The sequence below is a fragment of the Toxorhynchites rutilus genome, chromosome 3, assembly GCF_029784135.1.
Source record: "Toxorhynchites rutilus septentrionalis strain SRP chromosome 3, ASM2978413v1, whole genome shotgun sequence".
Taxonomy (NCBI): domain Eukaryota; kingdom Metazoa; phylum Arthropoda; class Insecta; order Diptera; family Culicidae; genus Toxorhynchites; species Toxorhynchites rutilus.
The window spans coordinates 296,083,867-296,103,388 of NC_073746.1; the positions used below are offsets into that span (position 1 = coordinate 296,083,867).

The following is a 19,522-nucleotide window of genomic DNA, read 5'->3' on the forward strand; positions in this document are numbered from 1 at the left end:
ATAAAATGCAAAAAAAAATGAGCAATGAAAGAAATAATGATGTATATTGGTAAATGAGAACTATGAAGCTTTTCAGACGAAGTTTTTTGAACGGATTATATTATGTAGACTATCTATTTTTTTTAAATTTACTTTTTTTTAATTAGTATTTATCTCTATTATGTCTGTCATGATCTGGTGATGATGGACTATTTTTATTTTTATTTTGTTGTTTTTATAGTTGTATTAGTTGAAAAAAAATAAAAGTAGTCTACAAAAGTTTGTGCGTCGCGCGCGTGCCACAGATATAAAGGATATTAAATTGAAAGATTTTTAAGTGCCGGTCTAGGAAATTTTCACGATTTCTCTGAATGAGGATATTCATTATCAATCCAAAACAAGGCTGGCGGTTGGACTTGTGCTCTGGTGGACCCTTTGGCTGCAAGGGCCGTCGGGACCGTATCGGCTCTGTGGCGGACATGACTGAGTATTGGCTTGTCTTTGGAAATTGCAATTTTTTTGAACTTATATCTGTGAATAAAATCAGTGCGTTTTTTTTTGTGTTTGCTAAACTGATTTCAATGTTGAGAAAAAATAAATAAATTATCTTTTAGATAACTCGTCTTGCTCAAACCTCTGTAAGGGAAGGAGGCGGGATCATCATCATCATCATCATCATTCAGAATCACTGTGATTGGGGGATTTCTTCGTTGAGAAGCGGATTTTGCGATTTTTGAATTTATGACGCTTACGATATTTAGGCTACTGTATACCCAACTTGTTAGAATGATCCACCTAATTCGAGTGCTTGTAGCTGCTCACGTGTTGTCATGCGATGTGTTTATCTGTGCTCTCAACAGTCAATAACTTCAAACCCGTTTCGGTAGCTTTTGTCTCGTATGACAGCGTAAAATTTGCGCGCACAATTAGAGCTCCGCTGTTAATTAATTCGTTCCGCACGGCCAAAACGCCATTATACTATCGGCTGTTGTTTTCGCCGCAAATCGCAGCTCCTCGCACCGTATTTGCGCGTTTCCATTCGTATGTTCCCGAAGGTGTGTCCAAATCCTCTACCCCTTATCTGGCACATGGTCAATGACATGGGCAAATCCGAAGGTCAACATTCCAGCCAACAGGACATCCAGTGCTTGGGCAAATTCTGGAGAGAGAGACCAATTGCATGGTAACATTGGTTTCACTCGTTTGGTGTTCTCTCCCGCAATCAACAATCAATCGACATATGCGCAAACAGTGTTTGTGTGTACAACACAAATGCGCAGCAAGAATATCCCAGCTGCACCAATAGAGTAGTCGAACGAGACATATGTACTCCCCCACACTTGTTGGTTCGTTTCCGATCGTAAAGATAGTCCATCTCTTGTTTGTCCCAGAAAAAAAAACTGGGCACTGGGAAGAACGTGAGGGATAAGACCGGGAATGGCAAAATGTAGTGGGAGTATATTGTTTCGGAATAGGATCAGTGTCGCGGGACTTGTTATTTTCACCTTACTCACGCCATTACTGGACGTTCAAAGTCAAAACAAAACTTCCTCTGCTGTTGAGTCCTTCCTTTGAGTTGGCGCGCTTGCACAGGTTGATTTGGCTCCGATCGATGAAAGGTGGCAACTATAATTATATGCACATGTTTTAACACACGGTCAGACAGAACGATTTAGCGATCGAATATTGTTTCTAATTCTGTTTCTTTTTGGTCTTTTTTCCAGGTAAATGTGCCATTTCTCGAAATTTGTGAGAGGAATCAATTTTAGCAATGGAAATTTGCTTCGATATGCTGAATCATGCATTCAGTGTTATCCCTCTGTATCTCACAAATGCTGTGAGTCACCATTTGGCGCTTCGATTCCTGGATTGAAACTACACCCGTTTGCCATCTTAGGTTAAGGTATTGTACAATATACATGCATTAGTAGTCATCCGTTTGGTATACCGTGATTGGTAATCGTCTACATATGCTTTGTCAGCTGAGATCATCGGTGTCCAGCGTGCGTTGATACATACGCTCCTATCATAGTAAATTCTTAATATCGATTCAAGCCAACGCAGAAACTTAATTCTGATGGCTCACACTTTGACCACTCCCGCTCATTAAAGCGAAACAAATTTGTATTCCTTGTCGGTATCTGTATACAAATGCCGTAGAATGTTCTACGAGACCGAGTAATGATGAAATAATAATTTTCAAATATTTCGGTATTATTGTTTCATCATTTTTTTAAATTTATATATCCATCAAAATAACACGGAAACTACTGGTGTTTCAATATTCCGATACATATTTCTCATGTTTTGTTTCGAATAGGATCGTTATTCTCTAGAAAAAGAATCATGAACAAGTTCAATTTGTATCGCACTCTGATCCATCATTAGCATTGAATAAGAGTTTTAATATTAGGTTGGGGAATAAGTTATTCATTATTTTCTCGTTGGCTGACTTTAGTGATCAATATTTCCCGTAATATCTATCATACAATTTCAAGTTTAGGTTCGTTGTAAAGGTGGCATTTCACACTAAAAAAAAATCTTTCGTTGTTTTTTTTGTTTAGTTGCGAGTTAACAATGGAGGTCTACAAAGAGAAAATTCGGTACATTTTACACTTTTTATCTTATATAGGCGAAAATGTAAACCGGACCGCTGAAATTGTGATTGATATTTATGGTGTCGATACTGCAACAGTAAAAAACGGGTAATTTAATTTATTTTCGGATTTAATTTTTTTTTTGTAATTTCTTTGAAATTTTTTTTTAGTGCAATGCACTAAATTATGTTCTGTACTGTCAACAAATGGATCGTTTGAAGCTAGCGATTGACTAGAAATGTTCAGAATTGACCAACAGAAGAGGTGTTGTGTTCCATCAGGACAACGCAAGGCCACACAATTCCGAGAGCTTGATTGGGATGTTCTAATGCATCCACCATATAGTTCTGACCTGGCACAAAACGATTATCACCTTTTTCTCGCACTGGAAAATTTCCAGAGTGATAAGAAATTGGGATCAAGAGAAGATTGCAAAAATCTATTGCTATGATTTTTCGCTAATAAAGACCAATGCCTCTATGATGGAAACATTGTGAAGCTACCTTTAGAATGGCAACAAATTTTCCAACAAAACGGTGTATATTTGACCCAAATCGGACAATCCAAAGTATATTAAAAACAGTTCTGAATTTCACCTAAAAATAATGGATTATTTTTTCCCCAACCTAATATTTTATCGCTAGTATCTCTTGAAAATTAAAAAAATGACTTCTTGGTCATGAAAAACGTATTCCAAGCAAGAATTGTCTATCGCTAGTCTATATTTTTCCCATTTATCTGTCAGCATATTAATACGTCAACATGTCTTAAAGCTATCCAAGAATCGACCCAATTTTGCCCTCTCCATAAGAATGGAAGTGTTGTTTATCGATAGTAACAAGTGATAAAGGGTGCTCCACATCAAATTACCTCACGGAAAAAAAACGCTGTAGAAAATTAACCATTGGGTATTTTCTCTTGAAAAGGGCCTGACTGGGTAAGGAAGTAAATATTACCCCCAAACCAAAACACATAGGGTAGCAAATAAGAGAAATTTTGACTATTTTTTGGAGTTCACCATAGGATCTATGGCGAAAAACATAGTTTTCAATTTTTCACACGTTTTTCACAACAGCTTCGAAATAAAAACATGAAAAAAAATCAGAAAGCGCACATTTTCAAAAAATTTCTTCGTCAAAATTTTAGGTACTAAAAAAAAATCTTGAAATATTAAAATATTTTTGGGGGGATTTAAAGATTCAGTACTACTCTAATTCGTATTTGAATGTGTTCCTATGCTTTTTCAGGATATGTGGGTTTTTTCAGAATTTAAACAGTGTAGCGCGGTGCAAAATACATTGTATTTCTAAATTTGCATTGTTTAAAATTTTCAGTCTGGTTTAATATTTGATATAAGGCTGTGATATACAGGTCGGACTCGATTATATGTGATTCGATTATAAACAATTTTGGATTCGATTATATACAGTTCGGATTTTTTTTTATTTCAAATATGACTTATTCCAAGAAGAAATGTAACCTTTCAACGTTAAGATGAAATTTAAGTGGCTATTACATGTACAGTGGATAAAAATCGTGATTTTTGGAGATTCTGCTTGAATTTTCACCAGGAATTGTTTATATCGATATTGCAGTCAATAATCATTGGGTGTCAAAGAACAAATTGTAGAGCGGTTAAAGAGCTTCAATTTAATCGATAGAAACAATCTAGTTTAATATAATTTACGGACAGAACACCCTACTGGATACATGTTGCCGTTTATTTAATGAAGTTTTCGAAAAATTTGACTTTAACATCCCAAAAAATACGTTTAGATTAAGAATTAGCGTCTGTGCGATGTATTTTTTTATCGAAGACTTATAATATAATAATAATAATAATATTTTTTCAGGATAAAATTTATATTTACACATTAAAAATTATTAACTTTTAAGTTTTTCACTTCCAAAATGTTATTACAATCCACTAATTTAGTTGTTCCACTACCTTATCCTGTACCAAATTTCCTCATCTTTCAAATGAAAGCATCAGAATCTTCTTCCGTAGGGTATTTTTTAATGTAGAGCCAGTTTGAGGCAATAGGGCTCGAAACAAAAAAAAAGTTCTATAACTCTGTCACTGTTGAAATTCGAACGTATGCGTAGAAGGATTTTTCCATCAAATATGATCGACTATCACCTGATGAGATAATCTGGATAAATTTATTTTTTTCTCCTGTAAGAACGGTGTTTTCTGACTTCAAGGGGATGAATCAAAAATCGAATTTCTCTTTTATATTCAACAACTCAACGAAAAATACATGCAAAAAAAACGAAAAAAATAATTTGTCTCGATTATATACAGGATTTGATTATATACAGTAAAAAGAAATCAGTAACTGTATATAATCGAGTCCACCCTGTAATGGAGTACGGAGTTCGAAAAAACGTCCGAAATTCGTGTCTCTATACTAGAATTAAATATATTCGCATGTATTTCTTGATACTTGTGATATTTCTCAGAAAATTTCGAGAACTGCGCGGCTCGAAAATATCTAATAAATATTTAAGACTTTTTCTTCATTTTTGTTTTTTTTAAGTTTTTCTAATATTTTTTTTAAATTTTCCTAAAATCTGTGATTGTAGGTAATTTTTTGAATCTCTACATGGTTCAGCATAAGAGCAATAGTGAAAAACGTAGTTCTTTTTTGCTTTTTTTTTGACGCCATTCTCAATAGCTTGAAAATGAGAATATAAAAAAAATACTTGAAAATGAAATTTAGAAAAAATCCTCAAAGTGCATCTTACTATAATGTACCACGACATATTATCAAATTAAATTTGCCATCGAAAATTTATTCAAAATTACCACTAATTTTTTTTTGTATTTCGAAAGTTTGATTTTTTTTTATACAGAATTGGATAATTCTACGAACAGAGTATTATAAATTTAAGTCCACGAACACAATAAGATAATCGATTTAATGAAAATAAAAAAGAAATGCAGACGGTGAAAATTAGAACAAATTCAAACCTCGTACGAACACGCACACGTACGAACACATTTCAAAGCAGTACTGTATCTCGAAACCTTATTTGTGGCGCACACCTCTTGACTTTACTGTGCATTAGAGATAGAAAATTGATTGTGTTACAAAGGAGAAGGTTCAAAATCTGGATTTTTAGCGTTACGTAATTTGTGCACGACGCCTTATAAGAAACATTTCAACAATTTTCAAAAATCATACTTTTTAAAAAAAATATATTTTTTCCATTAATGCCCCTGCGGTTTATGGAAGGCGCATGAATTTTCATTGGAGACACCGAACCCAGTGAATCTATTCAGACGGGACCCTTCAGTGATGTTTTTTTATATAGTCGATTTGTTGGTGTTTTTCAGTAAAAAATATGAGGAATAATAGAAGATCGAAGTTGATCTGAAGGCCCAAACATTGCTTGTTTTCTCGACAGATCGTATTCAATTGAGAAACTGCAGATGGGTAAGTGAGCATGGTCTGGACTAAATGATAACGAGTTTTTTCAAAGTTTTCAATCACAAATGTGTTTGTCACTCCGCATTTCACCAGTATTCTGAGACAAAGTTCCGAGATGCAGTTTTGTGCAGTTGAGTGCATACAGCAGAGAGCTATACGCAGTCAATGATATTTAATTCTTTTCTATTTTAGAAGGTGACTTTTAGCTGCTGAGAGAAAGCAGAAAGAATCATACTCTTGAATATACAGAATAGTTTTTTTTTATAAAACGTTACGAGATCTTCCGGATGAGTTCCCCCCAACGTGCCGCAAATCGAACAAAGAGAGTTGACCCTCTTTCGGTATTTTTCCTTCAAGTACGTAATGTGCGTGTTCCAAGTGCAGCAAGAGGAGGCGATCTGGCGTAGTGGTAACATCCATGCCTCTCACGCTAAAGGTCACGAGTTCAATTCTCACTCCCGACATTCTTCCAAAAATGGAAGTAAAAGTGACGAACCAGCCAAATGAGTTGAAAGTCACTATAATACAGTTAAAAAAAAAAAAGTGCAGCATGCGATATTATATTGTGAGTAAAAGAGTCGCCACAGCCTGCTCGTATTGTCAAAGATGATGATGTATTAAATTATGCAGATTTTAAAATATATGATTAAACACAACAGAACAAAAATAAAACTGAATTTTTCAGTTTTCGGAAACATGTGACATATGCGACGCACATCGGCAGAAAATCAAACATCAAACTCATATTTCATTACACAATCCCGTTCTCGAATTTCTACATAGTGCAGATGCACTGGATGTGAGAGAAAAGATTACTTTTGCGAATCGACCAATCAGAAAGTGAGATTTTCGTTTGGATAATGCTTGAGATCTTTCAATTGCTTGTTCCACGAAATATATTATTTTCTCCATTGTGATAAGTTGTTTGGAGTGCCCAAATTGATTGGTGCTTAAAATTCATGAACCCATAAATAAATGACTGAGGAATGAGCGTTTGATATCGGACAATCTCCGCGATGCGATCGATTTTCGTTTTTAATTTGTTTCTCCAATATGCTCCCGAAAGACGTAATCCCCACAAGAACACAATTTATTTCATAACTTAACGCTACTACAATAGAATTAATAATATACACATTTGTGATTAACTCATTCCATGTTTCTATATATTCCTGAGAGGAATATAAGGGCATGAAAAAATCTCTCACCCCGCAGTACGTACAGGCAAACCTTTTTTGTGCGGGGGATAGAGACCGCATAAAAAAATCACATAAAAAAATCATGCGAAACTTCACCAGTAGCTTTAAAAAACCACATTTTGAAAAAAAAATTGTGCGGTAGATAGGGACCGCATAAAAAAAGTTTCCCTCAATAAAATAACTCAAATCCACGCCGTTCACCGTTAAATTTCCTTTTGTTTCCCTGCTTTGCGATGGAACAGTTTGTCTCTTCGGTTGCGCGTTGCTGATTTGTGCTTTAAGTTGCATGCCGAAACGTGATGCTGTTAGATATCAAGTCATACAAAAACTTAGAAAAACTTAGATCATTAGATGGGAGGAGGGGAACGATTTCAGAAGTGGATAATTGAGACGCAAATATGTTTTTTTCGCACTGAAATGCATAGAAACCATCGAAAAAAACTAAATGGATGATAACTTCGTCAAATATGCTTCTTTTCATATACCGCACAAAAAAAAACGCACAAAAAATCGCACAAAAAAACCGCACAAAAACAGGTTTTACTGTATCGATAAAAATAAGCTTGAATGAACATCCAAAATATTATCTGACAAATGTAAGGTCTGCAACAGTGTTACACCCAAACTAGTATCATCTTCGTAAAAAAATGCTTTTTTCTGTGGTGAAGGGTGAAATGAACAAATAAAAGCACCTTTTTCAAAAGCTTTGAAATGTTTGTATGTATGGGGGCAGTCATCTCTTTCTCTCGGACTGAACGTCAGCTTTGGATTGTACACAAAAAAAAAGTCCAAACGATGTCAAACGGGGAACGATCCAAGAAGAATGCCAGTCAGTCTTCCGAAATACACTTACACATGTCCACGCGATGTAAAAAATCCATGTTTTTGTTTGAACTCGAACATGATTTTCGCTAGTGTTGAATGTCTATCCCAAAGACGAACAATGATACACACCCCGCTCTAGTGCAAAGAATTATTCGAGATATACCACAAGATAGGTGCGATCTTGATTCCGAGTTTTCGATGGTAGAATTCTCTCTTGCTCTCCTTTCATGTAACAATTCTGCTCCGGGATCGGATAGAATTAAGTTCAACTTGCTGAAAAATCTCCCTGATGTGGGGAAACATCGCTTGTTGAACTTATTCAATCGGTTTCTGGAGCATAATATTGTTCCAGATGATTGGAGACAAGTACGAGTTATAGCTATTCAAAAACCCGGAAAACCCGCGTCCGACTTCAATTCGTATCGCCCAATAGCAATGCTGTCTTGTATACGGAAATTGTTGGAGAAAATGATCTTGTTTCGCCTTGATCGATGGGTTGAAACGAATGGCCTACTCTCAGATACACAATATGGGTTCCGCAGGGGCAAGGGGACGAATGATTGTCTTGCGTTGCTTTCTTCAGAAATTCAAATGGCTTACGCCGAAAAAAAAAACAAATGGCTTCAGTATTCTTGGACATAAAGGGGGCCTTTGATTCAGTTTCAATAGAGGTCCTGTCAGACAAATTACACTCTCGGGGTCTGCCGCCTCTATTGAATAATATGTTATATAACTTGCTTTGTGAGAAACATTTAAATTTTTCTCACGGGGATTCGACAGTAAGTCGGGTCTCCTACATGGGACTCCCCCAGGGCTCATGTTTAAGCCCCCTTTTGTACAACTTCTATGTAAGCGACATCGACAATTGCCTTACACAAAATTGAGCCTAAGACAACTTGCAGATGATGGAGTGGTGTCTGTCGTAGGATCAAACGAATCCGACCTACAAGGACCCTTACAAGATACTTTGAACAATTTTTCAACCTGGGCCATTGGGCTAGGGATCGAATTCTCCACGGAGAAAACAGAGATGGTGGTTTTTTTTCTAGGAAGCATAAACCAGCAAAACCAAAGCTTCAACGTTTGGGTAAACCGATCACTCATGCTATGTCATTCAAGTATCTTGGGGTCTGGTTCGACTCTAAATGCACTTGGGGGGCCCATATTAGGTATCTGAGTAAAAAAATGCCAACAAAGAATAAACTTTCTCCGTACAATTACCGGCACATGGTGGGGAGCCCATCCAGAAGATCTTATAATGTTGTATCGAACAACTATTCTCTCAGTGATGGAGTATGGCAGTTTCTGTTTTCAATCAGCTGCCAAAACACACCTCATTAAACTCGAGCGAATTCAGTATCTTTGTCTCCGTATCGCGTTGGGATGTATGCCCTCAACGCATACCATGAGTCTCGAGGTTTTGGCAGGCGTACTCCCACTAAAAGATCGCTTCAATTTACTATCTCTTCGGTTCCTCATCAGGTGTAAGGTTATGAACCTATTGGTGATCGGAAATTTTGAACAGCTGATCGAGCTAAATTTTCCATCTGGGTTCATGAGTCCATATCAGGTTGATCCTTCTTCGTATGTTCCCAACCGTGTTTGTTTTTCTGACTACATCAATTCCTCTGTGCATTTTGATCTGTCCATGAAGCAGGATATCCATGGAACATCAGATTATCTTCGATCGAGGATCGTTCCAACGATCTTCGATGCAAAGTATGGGGATATCAATTGTGATAATATGTACTTTACTGATGGGTCCTCTATGAATGAGTGTTGGATTTGGAGTGTTCAACGAATTTTTTAGCACCTCCCACAGTCTTCAGAATCCTTGCTCAGTGTATATTGCTGAATTGGCAGCGATACACTGGGCGCTGGACAGCGTCGCCTCACGACCTGTTGAACACTATTACATTGTAACGGATAGTCTTAGCTCTGTCGAAGCTATCCGTTCAGTGAGGCCGGAAAAGCACTCGCCGTACTTCCTTGAGAGAATACGAGAAATTTTGAGTACTTTATCCAGACGCTGTTATGTCATTACCTTTGTCTGGGTCCATTCACATTGCTCAATTCCGGGTAATGAGAGGGCTGACTCATTAGCAAAGGTAGGTGCAATTGTGCTCCCGTGGCCGAGTGGTTAGCGTCAAACCTAACATGCCGGGGGTTCGGGTTCGATTCCCGTTCTGGTCGGGGAAATTTTTCTTCAAAGAAATTTCCTCTGACTTGCACTGTGGTCACGCGTATTCTAGAGCTTGCCACTCAGAATGCATTCAAGGCGTGTTATTTGGCATAGAAATCTCAACTAAGTACTAATGAAAATGACGCAAGTAATGCTACGTTGAGACGGCGGAGTTCCTCTAGGAACGTTAGTGCCATATAAGAAGAAGAAGAAGGTGCAATTGAAGGCGATATTTATCAGCGTCAAATCGCCTTCAATGAATTTTATTCTTTAGTCCGCAAAAATACCATAGTTAACTGGCAACGCAAATGGAACGAAGATGAATTGGGCCGGTGGCTCCACTCGATTATCCCTAAGGTTAGCCTCAAACCATGGTTCAAAAGTCTGGACTTGAGTCGGGACTTTATTCGCACCTTCTCTCGACTCATGTCCAATCACTATTCGTTAGATGCGCTACTCTTTCGTATTAATCTTGCCGACAACAATCTTTGTGTTTGTGGCCAAGGTTACCACGACATCGAGCACGTTGTTTGGTCGTGAGAGCTGTATCTTGTCGCCAGATCGAATTTAGTAGTCACCCTTCGGGCCCAAAGAAGGCAGCATGGTGCCGGTGAGAGACGTGTTGGCTCGGTTAGACCTTGATTACATGTCCCAAATATATGTATTCCTTAAAGCTATCGATCTTCGTGTGTGATTGTCCTTCTACCCTTAGTTTTTCCTTTTCCTTTTCCTTTGTGTGAGATTTTCCGAGGATGTGATTCCTCGGATTTCTTCTTAAGAATAAGATGAAATGTAAATACATATTAGATATAAGATAGGTTTAAGAATTGAGTGTGATGAGTGTGATTGAGAGTGTGAGTGTGATCATTGTCAACATATCCGCATATCCCCTCCTTTTCCTGAAGAAAATATGTCACCCTTCTAAACTCGAGTCGACCGCGAGTAATCGGTTTCCTATTTTATTAACATTAGAATTAAGGAAAAATGTATATATACTAGTAACAATACAGTAAGGAGTTCGGCTCCTTTAAACCTATGTAACTGAGCCTGTAAAAATAAACGATTTAAATAAAAAAAAATTATACACAAACATAAACATGTGTAGAAAAACACGATGTTTATAATTCAAGAACATCTTGTACAAACATACCACCCGATGTCGCAGTATTCATTGCTTTCGTTTCGTTTCTTTTCATGCACGGGAAAAAATAATTCCTCCTAAAACATTTCTTTGTAGAGTATTTTTTCACAGAAACTAACTAGAAATTTAGTTCGTATTGCAAAAATTACATGAACTCAGAGGCTATGAATTCATGCACATTTTGCAAGTCTGATTAAATAATCCATAGCTCTTTCCCGTGTAAAGAAAAAAATCTCTGAATAGAAAGAAGCTTTCTATGATTTTTTTTCTCCGTGCACAGCGAGACGACGTCATACAAATACTGGTTAAATAAATAAATACCCAAAAATTAGGTTTAGATGTTAGGTGTGACGCTAACCACTCGACCATGGGAGCACACAAGTTCACACTTATTCTTGGTATTTTTATGTGGGTTTTATGTTACTGAACATCTCCGCCACGCCTTATTCATATTTAATACTTGTTCAACAAGTCGATAATAGTCGATGTTGCATAAATTCAATTTATAAATTGATGCGTGGACTAAACATTGATATTAATTGTGAAGAATTCTGATAGCAATTGACGCTTACTATGTCAGAACAGATTAAGAGGTGTATTTTTTTATCCCAATATTTTAGACGAAGCACCCATTGTCATGATAAATGCTTCCCTTCCCTTTTCAAATCAATACACTAACACGCCGTGTGTTGAGTGGTAGTGGTGTGGTGTCCAATTCGTTTCTTTTGCTCTACACATTTAATGTAATAAATTGGGATGCCAGAACATGTGCTAAAAATTAACTTTGGGTGTATCAAATCGAAATTATTTATTAAAATCTGAGGGGGAAGTGCCCCAGTACAGTTGCCAAACAACATCAAGGCTAAATTCTGCAAGACTATGTATAATCACCACGAGGAAAGTAAGCATTAAATGAATGTTTATAACGTGAAAATAAATGAAATAAACTATTTCTGTCGGTTTTCCCTAAAAATACATTTTTAAATGTTTTTTTTTCATTTTTTAGAATAATTCATTATGTATTTTAGGCTGATATCACATTAGGCGGATTCGCAGCCGCGGATATCGCGACGGTTATTTTCTCCATTTGAAAACCGCCCCGCTCTGTGTGACATGGCTCATTCACAATACACTGTAGATCCTCCGCTGCGGTTTTACTCGCGGAATTCGCGGCGGTTTTACTCGCGGAATCCGCCTAATGTGACATCAGCCTTAAACTCTCAATCTAATATATTATACATTTTTTATCATATTAGATCTCTTTGCGAGAAAGAATTGCACAGTAAACTTTTGCATGAGCCTGAATTGAATTGAAAAATAGACTTATTCAGAAAACTACTGGCAAGCTATACAAGTGATTACGAGCATATTTTTAAGCTCGGATAAGCAGAACATATCAAGCAAAATCAGCGATACAGATTCCAATACAGATTTTTTATTTTCTCTACAGATAAAAAAGATTTTTTAGCTCGGAAATACAGATTTCAATGTGGCAACACTGCGGGTGGCATACCATCATAGGAACATTTCTGATATTCAAAAACTTTCACATGCCAAATTTGGCTCCATTTTATTGATTAGTTTTCGAGTTATGCAGAAATTTGTGTTTCATTTGTATGGTAGCCTCCCCTTAGAGAGGAAGGAGGTGTATCGAACCACGATAGAAACGTTTATCGATCCCTAAAACCTTTGTATGCTAAGTTCAATTCCATTTGTTTGATTAGTTCTCGAGTTGTTCAGCACCCTTCCCTCCTCCTCTTTAGAGAGGAGAAAGGAGTGTCAAATCACCATAAAAACATTTAGTGCTCCCTAAAACCTCCATATGCCTAATTTGGTTAAGCTTGCTTGATTAACTCTCGAGTAATGCAGAAATTTGTGTTTCGTTTGTTTGGCAGCTCCCCCTTAAAGAGGGGGGGGGAGGTGTGGAGTGTCTAACCACCGTAAAAACATTTATTGCACCCTAAAACCTTCACATGCCAAATTTGGTTTCATATGCTTCATATGATTAATTCTCGAGTAATGCAGAAATTTGTATTTTATTTGTATGTCATCCCCCCTAAGAGAGGGGGAGGGGTCTCAAACTATCATAAGAACCTTCCCCGATCCCAAAAACCCCTACATACCCATTTTCATGTCGATCGGTTCAGTAGATTCCGAGTCCATAAGGGTCAGACAGACAGACATCACTCCATTTTTATATATATACTAGCTGACCAGGCAAACGTTGTTCTGCCAAATAAATTATTTCTAGTGAATATTTTGGGTGTTGAATAAAACACACTAATGTATTGTAAGTGTGTTTGAATATTTTAACGATCTTTAAAATAAATCGAATGTGACCGATAAAAAAACGAATTAAATGATTTGAACGAAAGGTTATATGATGTTTCTTGGTGTATTTCATTAACGTAACTGACATGTTTGATCTCTTAAAAGTTAAACGTCAACTGAAAAAAGTAATGTAATGTAAATGTAATGTAATGTAATGTAAAAAGTAAAAAAAGTTTGTCGTAAAGTAGAAAAAATAAAATATAGAAAATCAATATTTATTGCTGTCTCCTTGTTAGAAAATACGTGCATGTGATTTTCAACATGGCTTAGTTCATAACAGCTTGGTCTCGTTCATAAATTGGAAAACAGCGATACGCCAGCTAACTTCAATGGAGTTGATTAATCGGCCTGTTTGGAATCGCGTTATTTTATCGTTGTCATTCAATCGAGGAGTATTCACATCGGTAACCTAAGTTTGAAACACAGTCATATTGCTTCCTTTATTCATGGATGTTTTTATTACTCTTCACCGATTTGTAGAACTCAATATTCATATATGCATATGAGTGATCGGATTTTACAATTCAATCGAAATCGACTTTTACACTCTTAAATTCGTTCGCCTTGTCGCGAAACAATGGTCAAAATAAGTCATCCGTATTTGTGGTTCAATTTACTCTCTATCTGATGGGCATAATTCCGGAAATAATTCTAAATTGTTGAAATTTGAATGAATATTATTATTCGATTTCGTTTGGATGCTAAATTTGTTTTGAATGTGTTTGAATGCTAAATTTTGCGTGTTTATTCCACCCGAAAAACCATTACTATTTTTGCTTCATAGAAATGGAACATGGAGACCAATGTTGTTTACGTCGAATTGCGTGGCAAGGTTGTCACATTTGCTCAACTCGATTGGACTTGAGCTTGAACAGAATGCAAAATTGCCCTTTTTCCATTCAACAGAATACAACCAACAATATGTGGGGACGAATACGATCGAACTTCATTTTGTGTTTGAACACACGCGCAATGTCATGACAATGCATTGCGCTTTGGCCTGGCTATAACTAAAGCTGTGTCGGCGTTGCTCGTGATAGTGTCTCGCAAGTGAATGTATTATTCCTCGCACCGCTTTTGTTGATTGTGTAATAAGAATTGCATTCGTTCAATCTCTACCTTCGCGTATATGTCGACCATAAATTGTTGGCACAGCTTACGATATCTTGAATTGGCGTTTCTTGACCATGTCAAATCACCATATGATAAACATAAAAATCCATCGAGCGCGCCCTCTGTTTGTTTCGTCGCATGTTCATAAATATTAAATCAAAATGAGAAATGATGTTCATAATGAATTAAGTATCTGTGACGGGGTCTCGTTGGTCTAATGTTTATGCAAGAGATTTTTCGTTAAAGAAACCCTTCTGACTTGCACTGTAGTCACGCGTATTCTTGAGCTTGCCACTCCAGAATACTCCAAGAATACATGTTCGTCATAGAAATCTCAACTATTTACTAATAAAAATGACGCAAGTAGTACTACGTTGAGAAGGCAAACCTTGGGAACGTTAGTGCCATTGAAGAAGAACATAGCGAGGGTCGTATGAACGGTCATAATTCCAGATTATTGTTTTTTCTTCGCATTAAATTTCTCGTGTCACCGTGCTATCATGATTCCAGCAGCGCTTGTGCTTTGGATCTACACACGTGCTCTCCAGCTGATGTTTTATCAGGGTTGATGGCAATAGCGTGATTGTCATTTTGTAATCCGAGCAAATGTGATTTGAAGAATTTCGATAACTCATTGTGCTCATTCAAAAAGGCTTCCAGCTCATCGGAGATGCTCCCTGCTTTAGATGAATTGATGTTACTTGTGTATTTGTGGATGTTCAATGAAGCGGGCGCCATCAGTCATTGAACAACTTAAATGAATTCGTTCTGTTGAAAAAACGAACAACGGTTAAATTATTAGAATATTTTTGACACAAAAATAATAAAATCGCAATTAAAAATAGGGAACTGGGGTCAAAATTTAAGGTTATATGTATGGTATGAAGTCAAATTTTTGAAAAAAAATATCCAGATCTTTTTTTCTGCATAGAGCCATCCTATTCGGCATTAAATGTATGGTTATCGGTATCCTACCGGTATCATATATAGTTTACAATCTATTCTCATACTTTAAAAGTTGCCCAATACGCAAACTCGGTTGAGCGAAGGAATCAACCGTAATGAGTCTGGATTGGCACTTTACAGATTTGAAGTAGAAGCGTCGCAAGAATCAGCCTAACCTCGAACAAAACTGAATTCACTGCCTTCGCACTAATTCCCTACGGAACCGGCCACGAACGGAAGCTAATCAGAATTATTCCTTTCAATAAATTGAACTGACTGCCTTCGTACTAATTCCGTACGGAACGAGTAACGAACGGGAGCTGGACAATCTATCGAATATCAACTAAGCGGGAGGATCAACGAGTACAAGATCTTCACGAACTCCGAGCGCAAATTATACAATTATTGCTGCGAACGTTGGAAGACTTGAATCTGAAGAACTCTCGTCAGTCGATTCAAGATAGGTGTTTCGGATGTATTCGTCACGACACAATTCCAAAGACTACTTACTTTATTCAGAGAACCTTGGGTTTTTATATACAATTTCATTCTATCCTAATTCTATCCAAAATTCAAATCTAACGTGCGAAAGAAAGAGAAAACTAAATACGTTCTTGCTCCTTTGCATATAACTCCTTTACCTATCGCTTATCTGTGCTTCACCACATGCAACTCCTGCCTACAGCTTATCTTTGACTCATAACTGCATTCTAAGGTCAACGGAGCCTAGCGCGATAAGAAATGTGTACGATCTTTTTGGTACCTTTCCTTTCCGTTATTTCTTGCATCAGGTTTTATTGCACCCGCTTCCGATAGGTGAGATTATCAGCTTAGGATCGTTCACACGTTTCGCTCCTATCGTATAGTATTTTGCTTCTGTCTGTCTTTCGATCGTTTACGATATTGAAATTCAATTGGCAAATTCTTTTGATTTCTTACACATACCTACCAAGTATTTTGAGTATAATTTCATCAAAATCGGCCGAGCCGTTTCGGAGGAGTTCGGTAACAAACACCGTGACACGTTTTATATATATATATATATATATATATATATATATATATATATATATATATATATATGTATATATATATATATATATATATATATATATATATATATATATATGTATATATATATATATATATATATATATATATGTATATATATATATATATATATATATATATATATATATATATATATATATATATATATATATATATATATATATATATATATATATATATATATATATATATATATATATATATATATAGAGATTTGTTCAAACTTCGCAGGTTTCGATGTGCTTTTAGTAGGTTATAAAAATATCATGTTGCAAGCAGGGATACTGCTTTACCTAGAGTCATGGTCACGCTGTGCGCTACAGAACCGTTGGACTTCTAATCGAATTTCGGTTTCAGCGGTCATCGAGAAAAAAAGAAACGAATTGGCAACATCATGTATGAAAAAAGCGTACTCGAATAACATTTGCATGCAATGGGGTGATCGATTCTACAATTTTGACCAAACAAAATGCAGAAAATGAATCACAACGAAGCACAAGAAAAAAATTTGCTCAACATTCGATCAAACCGTGTTCAAGATCCACACGCACGTCTGCCCGAGGAGACAGGGCGAGAGTGAAACACCCACAAGAAGCAAAACGTGGTTTCCCAGCAGCGACAGTAAAACCATTCACTCACTCACGAACCGGACCGGTGAGAGTGAGAGCGGACAAAAGCACTGTGTCGCGCGAACATGCTTACCATCACCAGCTAAGAGCAACGACGATGGTCGCGAAAAAATATTAAATGACAGCCGATCGATGCAAATCAGTTTAGTTCGCCGCAAATTCAGTAACCAAAAGCATCTCTCCTGGGGAGCCTTTCCAAAAGCAAACCCGAGTCGGAAATATCCATACTCGGGAAACTAGTGTTTTGAGTGGAGGAAAAGCGCGCGGATAAATGTGCGAAGTTTGATACCTGTTCCTCTAGCATTTGTTTTTTTTTTGGTTTTAATTTTTTTATCGAATTATTTGAGACAGTTTGGAACGCAGCCACGTGAATGTTTTCGCTCGATTCAACCGGTGCATCGATCTGACAAGAATTGTTTGGAAAAAAGCTCTTACCACGTGTAGTGCAGGAAAACTGAGGTATCCCTCGGTGAATGATAACAGCATTGAAAGTGCGTGAAGATGTCGTGTGGGTACTTTTATGAAACCATTGTGGAATATTTCCTATCCAAAAGTGACGTTAAAAAACTGGCAGCGGCCGAAGCTTACTACAGGAAGGTCGGCGACCAAAAGGTTCCAAACGGAAAATAAACTTTCGCCTCACGTATAGGCAAACAGTTCAAAATTATCAGTGAGAGAGAAGAGTTTTGTGTTTCGACTGTAAACTGACATTTGGATTTAGAGGAGTTCGGTTAAATAATTGAAAAGAGAAAAATAAGCTACCATGATGTTCAAAAAATATGTACAAAAATTGACCAACACGATTGGAACGGTTGAGTATCTCAAAAAGAAATCCTCGGCCAGGGCGGAGTTACTTCGGGAGCAGCAGCTGAAGCGGGATAAGTACTCCAAGGCGGATCTGGAGGCAGACTATATGCCCCGGTCCCGCAACCTCAGTGGGAGTTCAACCGATAGTGCCATCATAAGTGCCAGTGGCGACAGCAGTAGCAGCAACCGCAGCAGTGGAAGTGCCAGTAGTGTAAGCGACTCGGATTCGGAACCAATGGGAAACATTCGGCTGAATCAGAACAGCGAAAACGTTTTGGTTTTCGAGACGGCCCTGCTAGCTCTTCCGGCGGCCCAGATCATCATTTCGACGGCGATTGCTGAACTCAGGAGCGCGCCCGAGTTACAACCGTTAGTATGCAAATTCACAAATTTTCCAACTAATAGCATTGCGATAAATTCGTTGGTACTGATTGAATCATTCACTGCGCTCGATCACCGGTGACAAATTACTTCGATTCGACACCGTCACTTGCCGCACGAGATTTCGCAGGAAACAGGAGGTGGGAGGTGTAATTGTGGTCGTCCCTCCAAACAGAACCGCAATGTGCGAAGTGGAAATTGTAGTTGAAACAAGCGAGGAAACAACTTAATGCGCAGTTGGTTATGGTCCCTTACCCGGTAGGAAGGGGACTATGGAAGCTGAGTCCCAGGGATGACGTAGCTCCTCAAAAGTCCCTTTGTCCTTAGTCTTCCGGTCCTTGTTTTGACATTTTCTGATTATCGAAAGAAAATATTCCTTCGTCATTTAACGACGAACCCTCGGCGGCCACCACTACCTGCGACGGGTAACTTATGCCGGCTTGGTCGCGATTTCGCATTCATCCACTGTGACCAGTACAATCGGGTGCAAGTTGCTTGTGCAATCTGAAGCAATAAACTGTCGTCTCGGATTCGACGTGTTATTTAATCCCTCCGTAGGGTATCGTTTGAGTCGATTTAATGTTTTCGCTTTGGAGTGGATTTATTGTATTGCGCACCGTGGGATCAATATATTTACGCTCTCGATTTCTGGATGGGCGACTTCATGCATTTTATCAGAAGAATAACAAGAACATTAGTTGTTTTTTTTGTTCATTACTTGAGTGACTAATTTTGCGATCCAATCAATATTCCTTGAAGAAGGCATCGATTTTTTTTCATTCCTCATTTAGTCGATCAGGTTAACATCATTTTTGCAAAATAAAATAAGTTTCAGTTGAGTTGACTGTTGCAGGAAATCGTAGGTGTTTGCCATCGCAGGCATTTTAA

General features: G+C 37.4%; 1 protein-coding gene across 8 annotated transcripts in view; it reads left to right on the top strand.

Annotated features, from left to right (window-relative positions):
- Positions 1–19,522, top strand: part of LOC129774712 (tyrosine-protein phosphatase corkscrew) — a 175,821-nt gene that overhangs the window by 82,089 nt on the left and 74,210 nt on the right. For 3 of the 8 annotated variants that reach the window (XM_055778594.1, XM_055778595.1, XM_055778596.1), the window contains exon 1: positions 17,591–18,622. The exons of 4 other annotated variants lie outside the window; for them this stretch is intronic. In XM_055778594.1, coding sequence (XP_055634569.1) covers positions 18,210–18,622 — 413 coding nt within the window. In that variant the 5' untranslated portion in view covers positions 17,591–18,209. Of the gene's footprint in view, positions 1–17,589; positions 18,623–19,522 lie in introns of those variants that run through there. One more of the 8 variants, XM_055778602.1, reaches the window with a different exon arrangement.